This window comes from Perognathus longimembris, chromosome 12, assembly GCF_023159225.1.
Source record: "Perognathus longimembris pacificus isolate PPM17 chromosome 12, ASM2315922v1, whole genome shotgun sequence".
NCBI classification, from domain to species: domain Eukaryota; kingdom Metazoa; phylum Chordata; class Mammalia; order Rodentia; family Heteromyidae; genus Perognathus; species Perognathus longimembris.
The window spans coordinates 38,547,413-38,563,331 of NC_063172.1; the positions used below are offsets into that span (position 1 = coordinate 38,547,413).

Consider the following 15,919-nt stretch of genomic DNA (forward strand, 5'->3'; position numbering starts at 1 on the left):
AGAAAAAAGGAAAACAGACAAATATAAATGGAATTTTTTCTTGTACAAAACAATGCATCCAATGTACTACGAAGAACTAACAGAAAAAACAAAAATTAGGAAAATGATCTTCCAGCAGAAAAGGTAGTGTATCTGGTCATTATGTACACCATTACAGCAACTAAAACAAAACAAAAAACCAAACAACAACAACAAAAACAAAAACCACCTCAGAAAGAAAAGGACAAGAAAGAAAAATCAATAGTCCAAGTTGAAACTTATGTTCTGGTGCCTTTATTAGTTAATGAGAACATCCTTGAGATTCCTTGGAATGCTTGTCCACTCATGCGTCCATCTCCCAAAGCCTGGGACAATTCCATTATGAAACAAGGACTTGCTTAATGTCACATCCTAGAAAGAAAGGATTAATAAAACTAATTATTCCTGTCATCATAATACTTTAAAATGCACAGCAGCCTTGCTAATGTGCTTGCTTCTATATAAAAGTCAACTGAAAACAAAAACAAAACCTGAGAAATTCCAAGGATAGATTTTCATCTAAACAAAATCTGTAGAAAATACGACTTGATATAATTTAGGACAATTATTTCAATATTAATATCAACAAATTATTTCTGAGATGAAGCTGATTTTATGTTTATAAACAAACCAAGCAAATGAAAAGAAATTATAGTACAACTTTGGACTTATAAAGCATTTGACTTATATTGAGAAGATAAAAAAAAGAATCAGAAGTACAAGTTTTATAAGTTGACAAGCAAGAATAGAAATGTTTATGGGTATAGTTTATTATTATTAAGCTTTAATTATTTGAGACCCCTCTATGGGTCCTCACTTTTGAAGATCTCCTGAGAATTCTCTGGTCAATTGATGAGAGAAATGGTGCTATGACTTGCTTTGTTAATATTGAGAAGAGACATAAGTTCCGTCTTCCATAGTCTTCAACAATTTGGAGTGTTCCCCTCACTGCAGTCAGTCTACATGGAAGAAGTGACCAGAACTTTCCCTCTTCATTCTCTCCAGGCTTTGGGGTCATTTGTACAATGTAAAGAATTTAGACTAACCTGAAAAAAAGCTATTAATTTTTAAAAACATATCTGATGCCATACTGGGTTTTATTTATATCAGCTTTCCCTTTTTTAAAGTAAAGAATTAAATAAAATCATAAGCTATAGCTGAAATAATGAACAAGAAAATAAACAGATTTGTGTTGAGTGTCTATAATGTTCTGTTTAAATCTTAGAAAAACCCTGAGAGATGGGGATATTTTTATTGCACTTCAGATGAGGACAGTAGAGCAGTCTTCAATAGACATCTCTAGTCAATTCTCTCAGATGAAGCAAAAATTATATTACATTATTACACAAATATAATTATACATTTAGATTTCCATTTTTGGAGCAGAAAATATTTTATAACTATTAAAAAATGGGCGTGATGCACTGCCCCAACCCGCATTGAGTTCTCCTGCATTTCCTTTGTGGGGAGTGGTGATGGACATACATTTCAAGGAGATATGCTTGTGTATGTGTGCATGTGTGCATGTGTGTGGCTACTACATTGAACTTCCAGACAGCTTTGTTCTTTCCTGAACTGAGATGCTCCACTGCCTGACAAGCTTGTATTTCCAGGCAAAAGTTAAACAAAAAAAAACAAAAATCATTCTGAGGAAAGGCTGCACCGCCTAAAACTTCTTAATCTCCCAAACCCACACACAAAAAAGCAGCAATAGGTGTACAACCCAATTATGAAATCAATAATACACAAGTTAATTTTAATTTTATTTAAAAAATAATATAGCTAATATGAAATCATAGCAAGCCACAAAACATAATTATTGTTTCTTGTTTTTAGCTTAAGCCTTCACTCTTTGTGCAGTATATTCATTTAATTCTTTTTTTTTTTTTTTTTTTTTTTGCCAGTCCTGGGCCTTGGACTCAGGGCCTGAGCACTGTCCCTGGCTTCTTCCGGCTCAAGGCTAGCACTCTGCCGCTTGAGCCACAGCACCGCTTCTGGCCGTTTTCTGCATATGTGGTGCTGGGGAATCGAACCTAGGGCCTCGTGTATCCGAGGCAGGCACTCTTGCCACTAGGCCATATCCCCAGCCCTCATTTAATTCTTAGACTGTATTTTTATTAGAAAGATTAATGTAGTTATCTCTACCCCCCACTCCTATTGTGATTACATGATAATATGGTTATTTCCCATTGAAGTGGTTCTCAACAGAAAAAGTGCATACCAATGCATTACAATTTTCTCCTTTATTTTAATATTTACAATAATTTTAATTTAAAACAAACAGAAACAGCAAATGTCTTCAGCACATACTTTAAAACAGAAATCTAAATTACTCAGGATCCCTCTGCATTAATTTTCTTACAAAAACTCAAAATAACAAGCAGCATTAATTAATAAATTTTCAATAAAGAGACTGTGACATGACACAAATTAAAACTATTTCATTGAAATATGAACATATACACCATGCAGAACCAGTGTTTCCAGAAACTAAAATTTCCCACAGTAGGGATTTGAGATGTCATATGACCATCTGAGTGATTCTGCTATATATTGGTGAAACTCAGATTTAAATCCATCTAATCTTTTCATATTACCTTAAAACAAAGTCTTCAAATATAGTATAATTATATTTAAGTACCTAAAACAGCTCATAGAACTTGATTGAAATGGCTGAAGTTTAAACAGAAAGAATTGTATGACATAACAAATAACAGAATTTCAGAGAAACATTAAAAAAGAAAATATGATCCATCGATTCAGAAGCCAATACCAAGAGAAACACTCATTTGGGGGAATTAATTTCATACTTACTTTTGTTTCTTTAATGACATACAATAAAAAATTACTGGGGATCATTTATAATAAAAGATAAAATAAAACAAAAAGACTCAGAAAACCAAGTAAAAGGAAAGTTCATAGAACACAGGAAAACCATATAAAGTATTACCTGAAGTTACTCCACATAAGCACCAAACATAATTATGACTTCATAGAAGGTTAACTTTGATAATGCTTCATATATTTCATGGTTCTCATTCCCTAGCAGAAACTATGTACTGAATAATATACACATATTATTAATTCATAGCAAGAAACAGCATAAACATACGATTCAGAAGTTCTAACATTTAGTTTGCCATAGAATTGAACAATAATCATATAGTAAAAATTATCTCCGTTCCTAAAAATATCATTAGTTTTAGTTTAGAAAAAAAATCTAATTTAAATGTATTCTATTTGGGCAAAGAATCACATGAGGAAATGTTCATCATCCCTGAACATAAATCCAAGATTTCATATCACTCCAGTATGGTTGATCAACATTTTGTATTTGAACAACAAATGTTGGTGGGTATGTGGGGGAAAAAGAACACTATGGCACTGTTGATAGGAATGTATACTAGGACAACCACTCTGGAAAGCAGTCTGGAGTTTCCCTATGACCCTGCAGCCATACCACTCCTAGGCTTGTATCATGAACATCATGAGCCAGGATAGGATAGACACACATGCACATCCATATTCATGACCACAGTATTCATAAAACCCAAGATATGGAAATAGCCAAGATTCCCCCAAAATAAATGAGTGGATCCCAACAATATGTTACCTATACCCAATGGAATTTTACACAACCATTAGAAAATATAAAACAATGTCATTTTCAGGGAATGAATGAAGTAGAACAAATCATATTAAATGAGGCAAGCCAAGCTCAGAGAGACAAACAATGCATGTTGTTTAGATATGTGGAAATTAGACCTAAATTACACTGGGATATAATGAATTATATAGAATTCTAGATACACATATGCAGTGAGACCACAAGAGGATATTCTTAGGAGAGAAATAAGAAGGCTCAATGCCTAAATGCCTCTTCATATTTATATAAAATAATGTGCATACTGAAATAAATTCCAAGATATAGAAACAAGAGATCTATTTTTCCTTTCATTTTGTTTAGTTTGTAGGTTATTATTACTCTGTCTTCTTTACCTTATATATGGTGTATTCAAGTGTATGTCTTCGAAAGGGTTGGGGAAAGGTCACAGCACTGAGAGGAAAAAGGTGGAAAGTGCAGCAACAGAGCTCGCTGGACACAGATGAAAGTGAACTATACAATGCATGGGTAGAGATGGGAGAGAGGGAGTGGGAGAGAATGAGGGAACAGAAGACACATAGGAAAGAAATTATACTCATTATCTGACTCATGTAATTGTAATCATTTGTACATCACCTCAATAATAACAATAAAATAAATTAATAAAAACTTCATTCTATTCCAAAATTTTACTCTCTATACTTAGAGAAAATTAGATATTACTTCAGTTTTGTACAAGAATGGTGTCAAATTTCTCTTTTTCTCTGGATTGTAAACATCCTCCTAACAAAGCCAAGTCATAGGCACAATGTATCTGAAAGGTAAGAACTGATGATAATAACCTTCAACTTATTCTTTTTATTCTTATTAATTTGCTTCATTTGACATATTAGTCACACATTTTAAAAAGCTGTTATTATATTTTATTACAAAAGACTATCTTAAGGAGAATCAAAGATAGGTTTTGTTGATTTACTGTTGATATTATGCATAGAGGTAGAATGTAGAGATTTACTATTTCTTCAATTATTCCATTGAGTTTTAATAGTGGAGTTCAGAAAAAGCAGAAACATGTAAATATATATTTGGATTTGGCATAGAATCTAAAATCTTTTACAGCTTCACTCTCTCTTTCTCTATTTGCCTTACAAAATATTGATAAAATTTTATCATATTTCACTTTTAACTTGCAAAGCAGTGGTATTTAGTACATCTATATTATTGTCTAATCATCACTACTATTCATCTCCAGGATGCTTTCATGATTGCACATTGTACCTATTTTTTTTCCAGTCCTAGGGCTTGGACTCAGGGACTGAGCACTGTTTCTGGTTTCTTTGTGCTCAAGGCTAGCACTTTACCACTTGGGCCACAGCTCCACTTTCAGCCTTTTCTCATTATGTACTGCTTAGGAAATGAATCAAGGGCTTCATGCATGCTAGGCAAGCACTCTACCACCAAGCCACATTTTCATCCCACATAGTACCTATTAATTTGTGACTTCCACTGACTCTCCCTCAAGTCTCAGGTAAACACTATAATAACTTCTGTCTGGGACTCTGACCTCTCTTCTAAGGGAGCTGAGACACTTCCTATTTGTCCTACCTTGTTTGACTTACTGCACTTTGCATAACATCTTCAAAGTTCAATCAATTCTCCATTATAATATTTTTTCTAGATGGAAAATAATAATATATTTTGTAACAAAGGTTTTTAAAAACATGGAATTAATGTTTTAGTTGACAGTAAATTGAAGCATATGGTTTTTGTTTGAGGGAGAGAGAGCCTGGGGAACAGACCGGGATGCTGTGGAAGTTGACATCACAGCTCTTGTATTTCCCTTGGTGTGCCAGAATATGAAATTGAACACTTTTCAGCACTTCTTCATTTGTGGTTTACACTAGGAATTGAAAATTGTATACTTAATGCTCAGTTTGAAAATGAACAAAAGCATTATAACAACCTCCTTGCCTATCTCTCTGTCTCAACTCAAAAAAAAAAAAATCAGCATGTTTTTCTATTAGAAACCTAGTCATGAAAATCACTTAGGAGCATGTCATTGTTAAAAATCCATGCCATGACAGTGAGGACAAAGAATGCGAAGTTAAACACAAAGATAAAAGTTATGCCTATATTACTATACAATTAAACACATCCAAATGTGAATTGTTTGAGTCCGTGGTGACAGAACTTGGACCACTGCACAATTCATTCTCAGGACTTAGTTCTCTCCTGAAAGTACTTGCATATTTGATAGTAGATTGTGTCTTTTTGACAATTTTTTCCAGGCCTTGACACTTGAACTCAGGGCCTGGATGATGTCCCTAAGCTTTGGGCTCACAGATAGTATTCTACCACATGAGCCACAGCAACACTTCTCATTGTTTTTGTGAATAATTGGAGATAAAAGTCTCATGGACTTTCCTGCCTAGGCTGGCTTCAAACCAGGATCCTCAGATTCCAGCCTCTGGTGTAGCTATATTACAGGTGTGAGAAACCAGGTGGTTGTTTGATAATTCCTTTTTATCAAAAGCAGACGATGAGGCATGATCAGACACATTTTCAAGAAACCAGTACAAATAAAAGGACTAGTTTCACCTGTAGTACAACAAGGCAGTCTTTGAATTGGATTCTCAAGTGTAACACTTAAGTTCACTTAACCAAATGTGAGATCATCAGGTGACAAAGTGTTTTATTTATTCAAAAGTTAGATGACTTAGAAGATTAGTTTATTTTGTAATCTTTGAAATACATGTGTCAAATTCATCAATACATGAAAACTATTCAAGTCAAAAGTGAAGCAATATAAACATACCCATAATATTTTGTGTCTTGGGGCTTAAACTCTGGGCCTGGGCACTATCTCTGAGCTCTTCAGCTCAAGGTTGTTGATCTACCACATGAGCCATGGTGCCACTTCCAGTTTTTCTGGTGGTTAATTGGAGAAGAGAGTCTCACTTTTTTCCTGCCCAGGCTTTGCTTAAGTCTCAGCCTCCTGAGTAGCTATAGGATTATAGACATGAGCCACCAGTGTCCAGAAACCATAATATTTTTATACCAATAGACACACATGTACCAATGTTTCTACAATGAATAAATACTTGTTAGCTTTTAATATTTACTGTATTAATAAAATTTTTTACAAATTATTGGAAATTGAAATTACCCAGTAGACAACCTTTGGCTGCAATGTCCAGTCTATACTTGTCATGATTCCATTAAGCAAGGACAGTTAACCTTGTCACTTTTTTTGTCTATGTGAGTAACTGGTTACCACATGAGTATGACCTCAAAAAAGACCTTTAACTATAGAGGTGTGTTAATATTATTTTGTGAACACATTAGCTGATACATAAGAAGTTATTGTGAACCTAGAGGACAAATTCCATAGCTACTTTTCCATGGGTCATGCGTGTTATATTCTAAATTACAAATTGTTATATATAGATAACATTTATTGTCTGGCTTGGCTTTCTCCATGCCATATGAAAACATAGTTCAGTCTTGAATGCTTAAATACAAAATAAACAACCAGAATAATGAGTCAACAAAATGGATCTGTTTCTGTTTCAGTTCTGTGCTCGTTATTGAATATGTACCTACAAATAAAAGCATGATCTTTAAAGAGCTTAAATTCCTACAGCCCAAAGAACACAAATAAGAGGGTCAAGTATTTCAAATCTAAGACAAAGCTGTCAAAAAGATGAGGGTGATTTACAAAGAAAAGATGGTTTAATTAATTAACCATTCATTTGTGAATCTGTATCTATAGTGTCTTGTAAAATGTTACAGATCTATAGCATTATACGAATTAATCATTAATATTTATTTCCATTTTTCATCTCAGTGAAAAGAATAAACAAATTGTACAATTAAAATCAACAGTGGGTTTAATGGGCAAGGAAAAGACCTTCACTTCTCAATAACATATTTTACTTCAGTTGTGAAGAGTAGCCCGGACATCAGGTCAATTAATATAATACTTTGGTACACAGGGACTTAGGCATAACAAGTGAAATTTAATTTAGTAGTCTTATGTTAATCATTGTAGGTCTAGCAGAGAATAACAACATAATTAAAGAAAAAGAAAATGGGATTTATGAGTGAGATTGAGAGAACTAGTGAAATATAGCCTTGGGTAGACAGCTAAAAGATATTTAATTCTATTTTTCTAACTCTTGAAGTGAATAAGCAAAGGAAGACAGAGCGAAAGCCAAGTGTGAATGCAAATATAAACATATGTCATTCATCAAAAATACATGTGCTGCTGGGGCATTTAGGCATTTCATATTTATTTCCTTTTTGGCTATAGAATTACGTGCTTTGGGCTGTGGATTTACAGAAAAGAAATAACTCACATTGGCTATAACATTTGTATTTTTATTTACTTCATTTGTGAATATTATTATGGGTTACAGCTGAGTTTTTGTTCAAACAACAAACCAAAAAAGAGAGGGCAGACAGAAAAGCAATGGAAGTCAATGGCAATGATTTGGGAATAGTTAATAGTGCCAACTAGATACTATGATTTGTTGGAAGACTAGGTTTCTAAATTGGTTGAAGATTCAGGAAGACACAAGGGAAGAAATTTAAACTGAGCTAGGCACCGGTGTCTCACACCTATCATCCTAGCTAGCTACTCAGGAGGCTGAGATCTGAGGATCACAATTCAAAGCCAGCCAAGTAAGGAAAGTCAATGAAACTTTTACCTCCAATTAACCACCAGAAAGCCAGAGGTTTCTTAATGTGATAGAGTGCTAACCTTAAACCTAAAAGCTCAAAGACAGTGCTCAGGCCCTGTTCAAGCCCCATAACTAACAAAATTAATAAATTAATAGCTGGATATTCAGTTGCTTAGACTAGTTTACAATACCAAATATATTGACTAGAGTTAGAAAAGCTAGTAGAAATTTTCCTGATATATATCATCTACATAAATAAAACAATAAAAGCAAGAAGCACTAAAACCAAGCATTACTCACTAGAAAAGTTAATTTATGATAACTAGTTTTCATCTAGGAAATGTGTTATGAACAGTATGATGACTGATACATCCCTCCAATTTTTGACCCTTTATTTAATTTCTAATAATGCTAAGTAGTCACCCACCCCTCTCTCCTGATTTCCTTCCCCTGTCAGTTGCAGTAGAATGGTACCTAGGTCCTTAAACTTTCTTTGTCTTCTGGAAATATTAACTTAAAAGTTACAATGTTCTGGGCCACATTGATTAATCTAAGTACATAATCTCACAAAACATGAGAAATCAAAGGATATACTTATAATCTTACTAAAACTGTTTTGCACAACTATTTTATGATAATTAAGGTTAAAAATTAAAAAAAGATTGGGCTGGGGATATGGCCTAGTGGCAAGAGTGCCTGCCTCATATACATGAGGCCCTGGGTTCGATTCCCCAGCACCACATATACAAAAAATGGCCAGAAGTGGCGCTGTGGCTCAAGTGGCAAAGTGCTAGCCTTGAGCAAAAAGAAGCCAGGAACAGTGCTCAGGCCCTGAGTCCAAGCCCCAGAACTGGCCAAAAAAATAAAAAATAAAATAAAAAATAAAAAAGATTCAGTCCACCCAAGGGTCTTTCCAACTATAAATTAGTGACAAAGGATTAGGAATATGAAACTGGCTATGAGGGGACTATGTACAATTCAAATGTTTGAGAATTCTATAAATCAAGTTTTTAAGGTGAGAGGTGGGGCTAGGAATTGGGTAAATACTGACTAGCATGCTGCTAAGTACAATTGTATCTTTACCCCCACCACCCCCCATATAATTTTTGGTCCAGTTTGTGGGAACCAATCAGAAAAATACGGCTGCAGAGGACTTCTACTGATATAAACCTGGTAGTCTAGAAGGCATGGACACGAAAACTCACAACATGTTTCTGTTAATGCACAGGAAGTGTCTATAAGCTGAACAATGCATGGGGGGAAGAGGGAAAGGGGGAGGAGGGAGGGGGGAATGAGGGAGGATGTAACAAACAGTACAAGAAATGTACCCAAGGCCTAACATATGAAACTGTAACCTCTCTGTACATCAGTTTGACAATAAAAAAAGAAAGTGTCTGTAAGCTATAAATCTGAAATGCTTACTCTTATGAGATGTTATTTTGAATGTCTAGTTGTTCTAGTATCCCTGATGGATATAGTACAAGGAAGAAAAGAAATCAAAATTGACTTTCATGACAATTGGTTGACAGCAAATACAACAACAGATTCCCACTAGGACTAATCATCCCATAGCAGGAAACAGGACATCTTTAACAAATGTTTCAGTGGCACATGAACCTGTGCAGTTGACAAAATAATCTATATATTAGTACTTGGGTTAAGTACAACAATCTTCAGGTGCAACCTTGAGAATTGAATCATATAAAGTGCTTCCATAAGTTTAATAAATGAGAGAGTTTGCTATATTCAGCTAGGAGCATCTGAGTCATTTTCTACATGAGAGATATCACTGTGTCTTACAGCAAGGTATCATTTAAGAAAAAGGAAGAGGTTTGGCCTTGCAGATGCACAAGGAAAACTCCTCTCATAAAGATTTGGGGATCACCTCAACAAAGTTATGGCATACACACTTGGGTCACCTGAGAAACAATAGATCTACAAATGTATGTATGTGATTCTTTCAACATAATTTTGAACTTTCGTCATTTGATAGTGACTTGATACTGTCTCCATTCTTGAAATTACATACTACTTGTAAAACAGATGAGTAAGCAGTTATAAGTAGAAGTTCTTCAGACAAGAGAAAATGGCCTTTAGAAAACTGAAAGGTGTTAAGTTTTAGTAGGGCTAGAGAGGATGAAAGGAGCAAAATTACCACAAAACTGCATGTAATTAAAATAATGACTTTACTAACTCTAACTTACCCTCCTGACTTACTGCTTAGACCTCCAGGTTCCAATGACTCCTGGTTATTGGATAGAGGGTATCCCTGCATAATCCGAGTGAATCAAAGGGGTTCATAGAGAAAGCCAGTCCTAAAATAACTTAATATAAGAACACGAATTGCTTATAGGGTTGTAACAGTAAATAAATAACTACTGAATACAGGGCCCAGGATGGGTTGTTATATTGAAATTGTATTCTTTAGGAAAACCAAATCTAATTTTATAGACAGGTAGACAAGGTATCTGTATATAATTGTAAACTTATAAGATTTACACAAGAGTGCTTGGTAAGGGCTGCTTTGGGTCTTAAACAGTGCTCACAGGTGCTGGTAGACTGGCATTCCCAATCCAAATGGGCAGAAGGAACACAAGAAAGATGGCAAACAATGAAGTCTTATCCCCCACTCAAAACAAGCAGGAAGCAGAACAGTCAATCAAAGACATAGAAGAGAACCCCCAAAATGCTCTACAAATTCTATTGATAAACATGATAAATGAAAAGTTTGAATCTCTTCAGTCAATTATTCTAGAGCGTGAGGAGGCAAAGCAAAAATTAATGGAGAATTTCATGGCATCCACAAATAGAAAGATAAATGAGCTTCAAGAGTCAAATGAAAAGATAGCTACCCAACTTAAAGATTTGAGAGACAACACTCAAAACCAAAGTAATGAAGTTAATGAAGTAAAGAAGTCCATACAGGACCTAAGATATGACATGGAAATCATGAGGAAAGACCAGTCAGAAGAAAAAGAGATTCGAAATCAAGTAGCTGGCCTACAGTCCTGACTAACTGAAGCAGAGGATCGAATCTCAGGAGCTGAAGATTCCTTAGATTCTATGGAGAAAGATCAAAAATCAATACAAATACAGTCCAATCAACAAAACAGATCGCTACAGGAGATTCAAGACACGATCAGGAAGCCCAATTTAAGGGTAATAGGTATAATAGAAAATAATAGAATAATAGAAAAGCTTGGAGAAAGAGGTTAATGGGATTGGCAACCTATTTAAAAGAATATTAGCTGAGAACTTCCCAAATATCCAGAAGGAAAGGCTTATACAGATACAAGAATCATTTAGAACCCCAAACCGACCAGACCAGAATAGGACATCCCACCGACACACTGTGATCAAAACAGGATCAGTAGAGTACAAGGAAAGAATCCTTAAAGCTGTTAGGGAGAAGAAAACAATCACATATAAAGGAAAAGCAATCAGAATAACCCCAGACTTCTCAGCAGAGACCATGAAAGCAAGGAGAGCCTGGAATGAAGTATGCCAAACACTAAATAAAAATAACTACCAACCAAGAATTCTGTACCCAGCCAAACTCTCATTCATAACCGTAGGTCAAATAAAAGTCTCCCACAGTAAGGAAAAACTGAAACAATATATCTCCACCAAACCAACTTTACAGAAAATCCTCAAAGATGTACTATACAGGGAAAATAATCAAGATCCCAATACAGACAGAGAAATGAACCCTAAATAGTAAACATCAGATCAAGAAATGGGAAGACACAGCTTTTAACAAGATAGTGATAATGAAAGGAACAAATGATCATCTCTCAATCCTAACTCTCAACATTAATGGACTTAATTCTCCAATCAAACAACATAGGCTCATAAGTTGGATCAAAAATAAAGATCCATCTTTCTGCTGCCTCCAAGAGACACATCTATGCAGCAAAAGTAAACATCTTCTAAAAGTGAAAGGCTGGAATCAAATCTATCAAGCAAATGGCCCCCATAAGCAGGCTGGAGTTGCAATCCCAGTATGAGACAAAATTGACTTCAAATTAAAAAAGGTAAGAAGAGACAAAGAAGGCTACTAAATACTAGTAAAAGGATCTCTCCTACAGGAAGATATAACCATTCTAAATATCTACACACCAAATGCAGGAGCACCCAACTTCATCAAACAAACACTACTGGCTCTAAAAACACTCATAGACCCAAACACATTGATAGTTGGGGACTTTAACACTCCACTATTACCTCTGGGCATATCAACACGCCAAAAACTGAACAAAGAAACCACAGAACTTAATAATTGCATAGACCAACTAGACTTAACAGACATCTACAGGATATTCCACCCAGCAACAACAGAATACATATTCTTTTTGGCAGCACATGGAACATTCTCCAAAATAGATCACATCTTAGGGCACAAAGAAAATCTGTACAAATTCAGAAGTATCAAAACCATTCCCTGCATACTCTCAGACCACAATGGAATAAAATTAGAGCTCAACTCAAACAGCCACCACAGAAAATCCTACAATTCATGGAGACTAAACAACACACTGCTGAACCATCAATGGGTCATTGATGAAATTAAAACAGAAATTCAAATGTTTATGGAATTCAACCAAGTTGAGGACACAAAGTACCAGCTCCTTTGGGACACAGCAAAGGCAGTACTCAGAGGAAAATTTATATCTCTGAGTACATACATCAACAAACTGGAGAAACAGCAACTTAATAATTTAAGGAAGCACCTTAATTTCCTTGAGAGAGAACAACAAGCCAAACCCCAAGTCAATAGACAGAAGCAAATAATTAAAATCAAATCAGAATTAAATCAATTAGCGATGAAAAAAATCATCGAAAGAATCAACAAAACGAAGAGTTGGTTCTTTGAAAAAATCAACAAGATAGACAGACCCCTGGCAAACCTGACCAAAAAACGAAGGCAGCACACTCAAATAAACAAGATAAGAGATGAAACAGGTAACATCACCACAGAAATAACCGAAATTCAGAAAATAATAAGGGACTATTTTGCAAAGCTTTATGCCAACAAATTCGAGAACTTGGAAGAAATGGATGATTTCCTAGAAAAAATTCATATCCCCAAACTTAACCATAAAGATTTAAACCTTCTAAACAACCCATATCCAGTATTGAAATAGAAATGGCAATAAATGATCTCCCATCCAAGAAAAGCCCAGGTCCAGACAGATTCATTGCAGAATTCTACAATGCCTTCAAAACAGAACTCACACCAATATTTCTCAAAGTCTTCAATGAAATTGAAAGAGAACATTCACTACCAGACTCCTTCTATGAAGCCAGTATAACCCTCATCCCAAAACCAGGCAGGGACTCATCACGGAAAGAGGACTACAGACCAATTTCCCTGATGAATATAAACGCAAAAATTCTCAACAAAATTCTGGCCAATCGACTTCAACAGGTCATCAAAAACATCATACACCACGATCAAACTGGATTCATCCCAGGGATGCAAAGTTGGTTTAATATACGCACGTCAATTAATGTAATCCACCACATCAACCGGAGCAAGGTAAAGAACCACATGGTTTTATCTCTGGATGCTGAAAAAGCGTTCAATAAAATCCAGCACCCATTTATGCTAAAAGCCCTGGAAAATCTGGGATTCCAGGGAACATTCCTGAATATAATCAAGGCAGTTTATGACAAACCAACAGCAAGCATAACTCTAAATGGGGAAATACTAAAGCCATTCCCTTTAAAATCAGGAACAAGGCAAGGATGTCCACTCTCTCCCATGCTCTTCAACATAGTACTAGAATTCCTAGCTAGAGCAATTAGGCAAGAAGAAAATATAAAGGGGATCCAAATAGGAAAAGATGAAGTTAAACTTTCTCTCTTCACAGATGACATGATCCTATACTTAAGAATCCCATAGACTCTACCCACAAGCTACTAGAGCTGATCCAAAACTTCGGCAAAGTTGCAGGATATAAAGTAAACCTTCAAAAATCAACAGCATTTCTCTATGCTAACAACCCAAAGACCAAGGCGGAAATCAGGAAAGCAACCCCTTTTGCAATAGCCCCCCAAAACATAAAATACCTAGGAATAACCTTAACCAAAGAAGTCAAAGACCTCTTTGAGGAGAACTTTAAAAGCTTGAAAAACGAAATTAAGTCAAAACTAAGGAAATGGAAAAACCTCCCATGCTCCTGGATTGGGAGGATTAATATAATTAAAATGGCAATATTGCCAAAGGCTATCTACAAATTCAATGCAATACCCATTAATTTCCCAACACCATTCTTTAATGAAATAGAGGAAGCAATCCAGAAATTCATATGGAACAATAAAAGACCTAGAATAGCAAAAACATTCCTAAGCAGAAAGAACAGTGCTGGAGGAATTACAATACCCAACTTCAAGCTGTATTATAAAGCTATAGTAATAAAAACAGCTTGGTATTGGCACCAGAGCAGGCCTGAAGACCAATGGAACAGAATTGAAGACCCAGAAATGAACCCACAGAACTATGCCTACTTAATCTTTGATAAAGGAGCTAAAACAATAGTATGGAAGAAAGATAGCCTCTTTAACAAATTGTGCTGGCAAAACTGGCTCAACACCTGCAAAACACTAAAACTAGATCCTTATATAACACCCTGCACCAAAATCAATTCCAAATGGATTAAAGACCTCGAAATCAAAACAGACACCCTGAAAACACTAAAGGAAGGAGTAGGAGAAACATTTGGGCTCCTTGGCACAGGATGGAACTTCCTTAACAAAGACCCAGAAAGGCTACAAATCAAAGAAAGGTTGGACAAGTGGGACTGCATCAAACTGCAGAGCTCCTGCATGGCAAAGGACATAGCTCACATGATAAACAGAAAGCCCACAGACTGGGAGAAGATCTTTACCAGCCATTCAACGGACAAGGGCCACATATCTAAAATATATGCAGAACTAAAAAAAATTACCTTCTTCCAAAACAAAACTGCAAAGAACCAATAGCCCCCTCATCAAGTGGGCTAAAGACTTACAAAGAAACTTCTCTGATGAGGAAATGAGAATGGCCATGAGACATATGAAAAAATGCTCTACATCACTGGCCATAAAAGAAATGCAAATCAAAACAACAATGAGATTCCATCTCACCCCAGTAAGAATGTCATATATCAAGAAAACTAACAATTATAATGTGGCCAAAAGGTTACCCTACTTCATTGTTGGTGGGAATGTAAACTGGTTCAGCCACTCTGGCAAGCAGTATGGAGATTCCTCAGAAGGCAAAATATAGAACTCCCCTATGACCCTGCAGCCCCACTTTTGGGTATCTATCCAAAAGACCACAGACAAAATCACAGTAATGCCACCAGCACAACAATGTTCATCACAGAACAATTTGTCATAGCTAGAATCTGGATCCAACCCAGATGCCCCTCAGTAGAATGGATCAGGAAAATGTGGTACATATACACAATGGAATTTTATGCCTCTTTCAGAAAGAATGACGTTGTCCCATTTGTAAGGAAATGAAAAACTTGGAAAAAATTATACTAAGTGAAGTGAGCTAGACCCAAAGAAATACAGACTCTATGGTCTCCCTTAATGGAAATAATTAGTACAGGTTTAGGCAAGTCAT

The 15,919-nt window shown here is 35.5% G+C and overlaps 1 protein-coding gene across 1 annotated transcript in view; it reads right to left on the reverse strand.

Moving 5' to 3' along the window:
- Positions 1-276: 276 nt before the first annotated feature.
- The window catches only part of Cnbd1 (cyclic nucleotide binding domain containing 1), a 285,819-nt gene continuing 270,176 nt past the window's right edge, over positions 277-15,919 (reverse strand). Inside the window, exon 14 of the mRNA XM_048358771.1 lies at positions 277-390. Within this exon, the coding sequence (XP_048214728.1) occupies positions 277-390 (114 nt within the window). The remainder of the gene's footprint in view (positions 391-15,919) is intronic.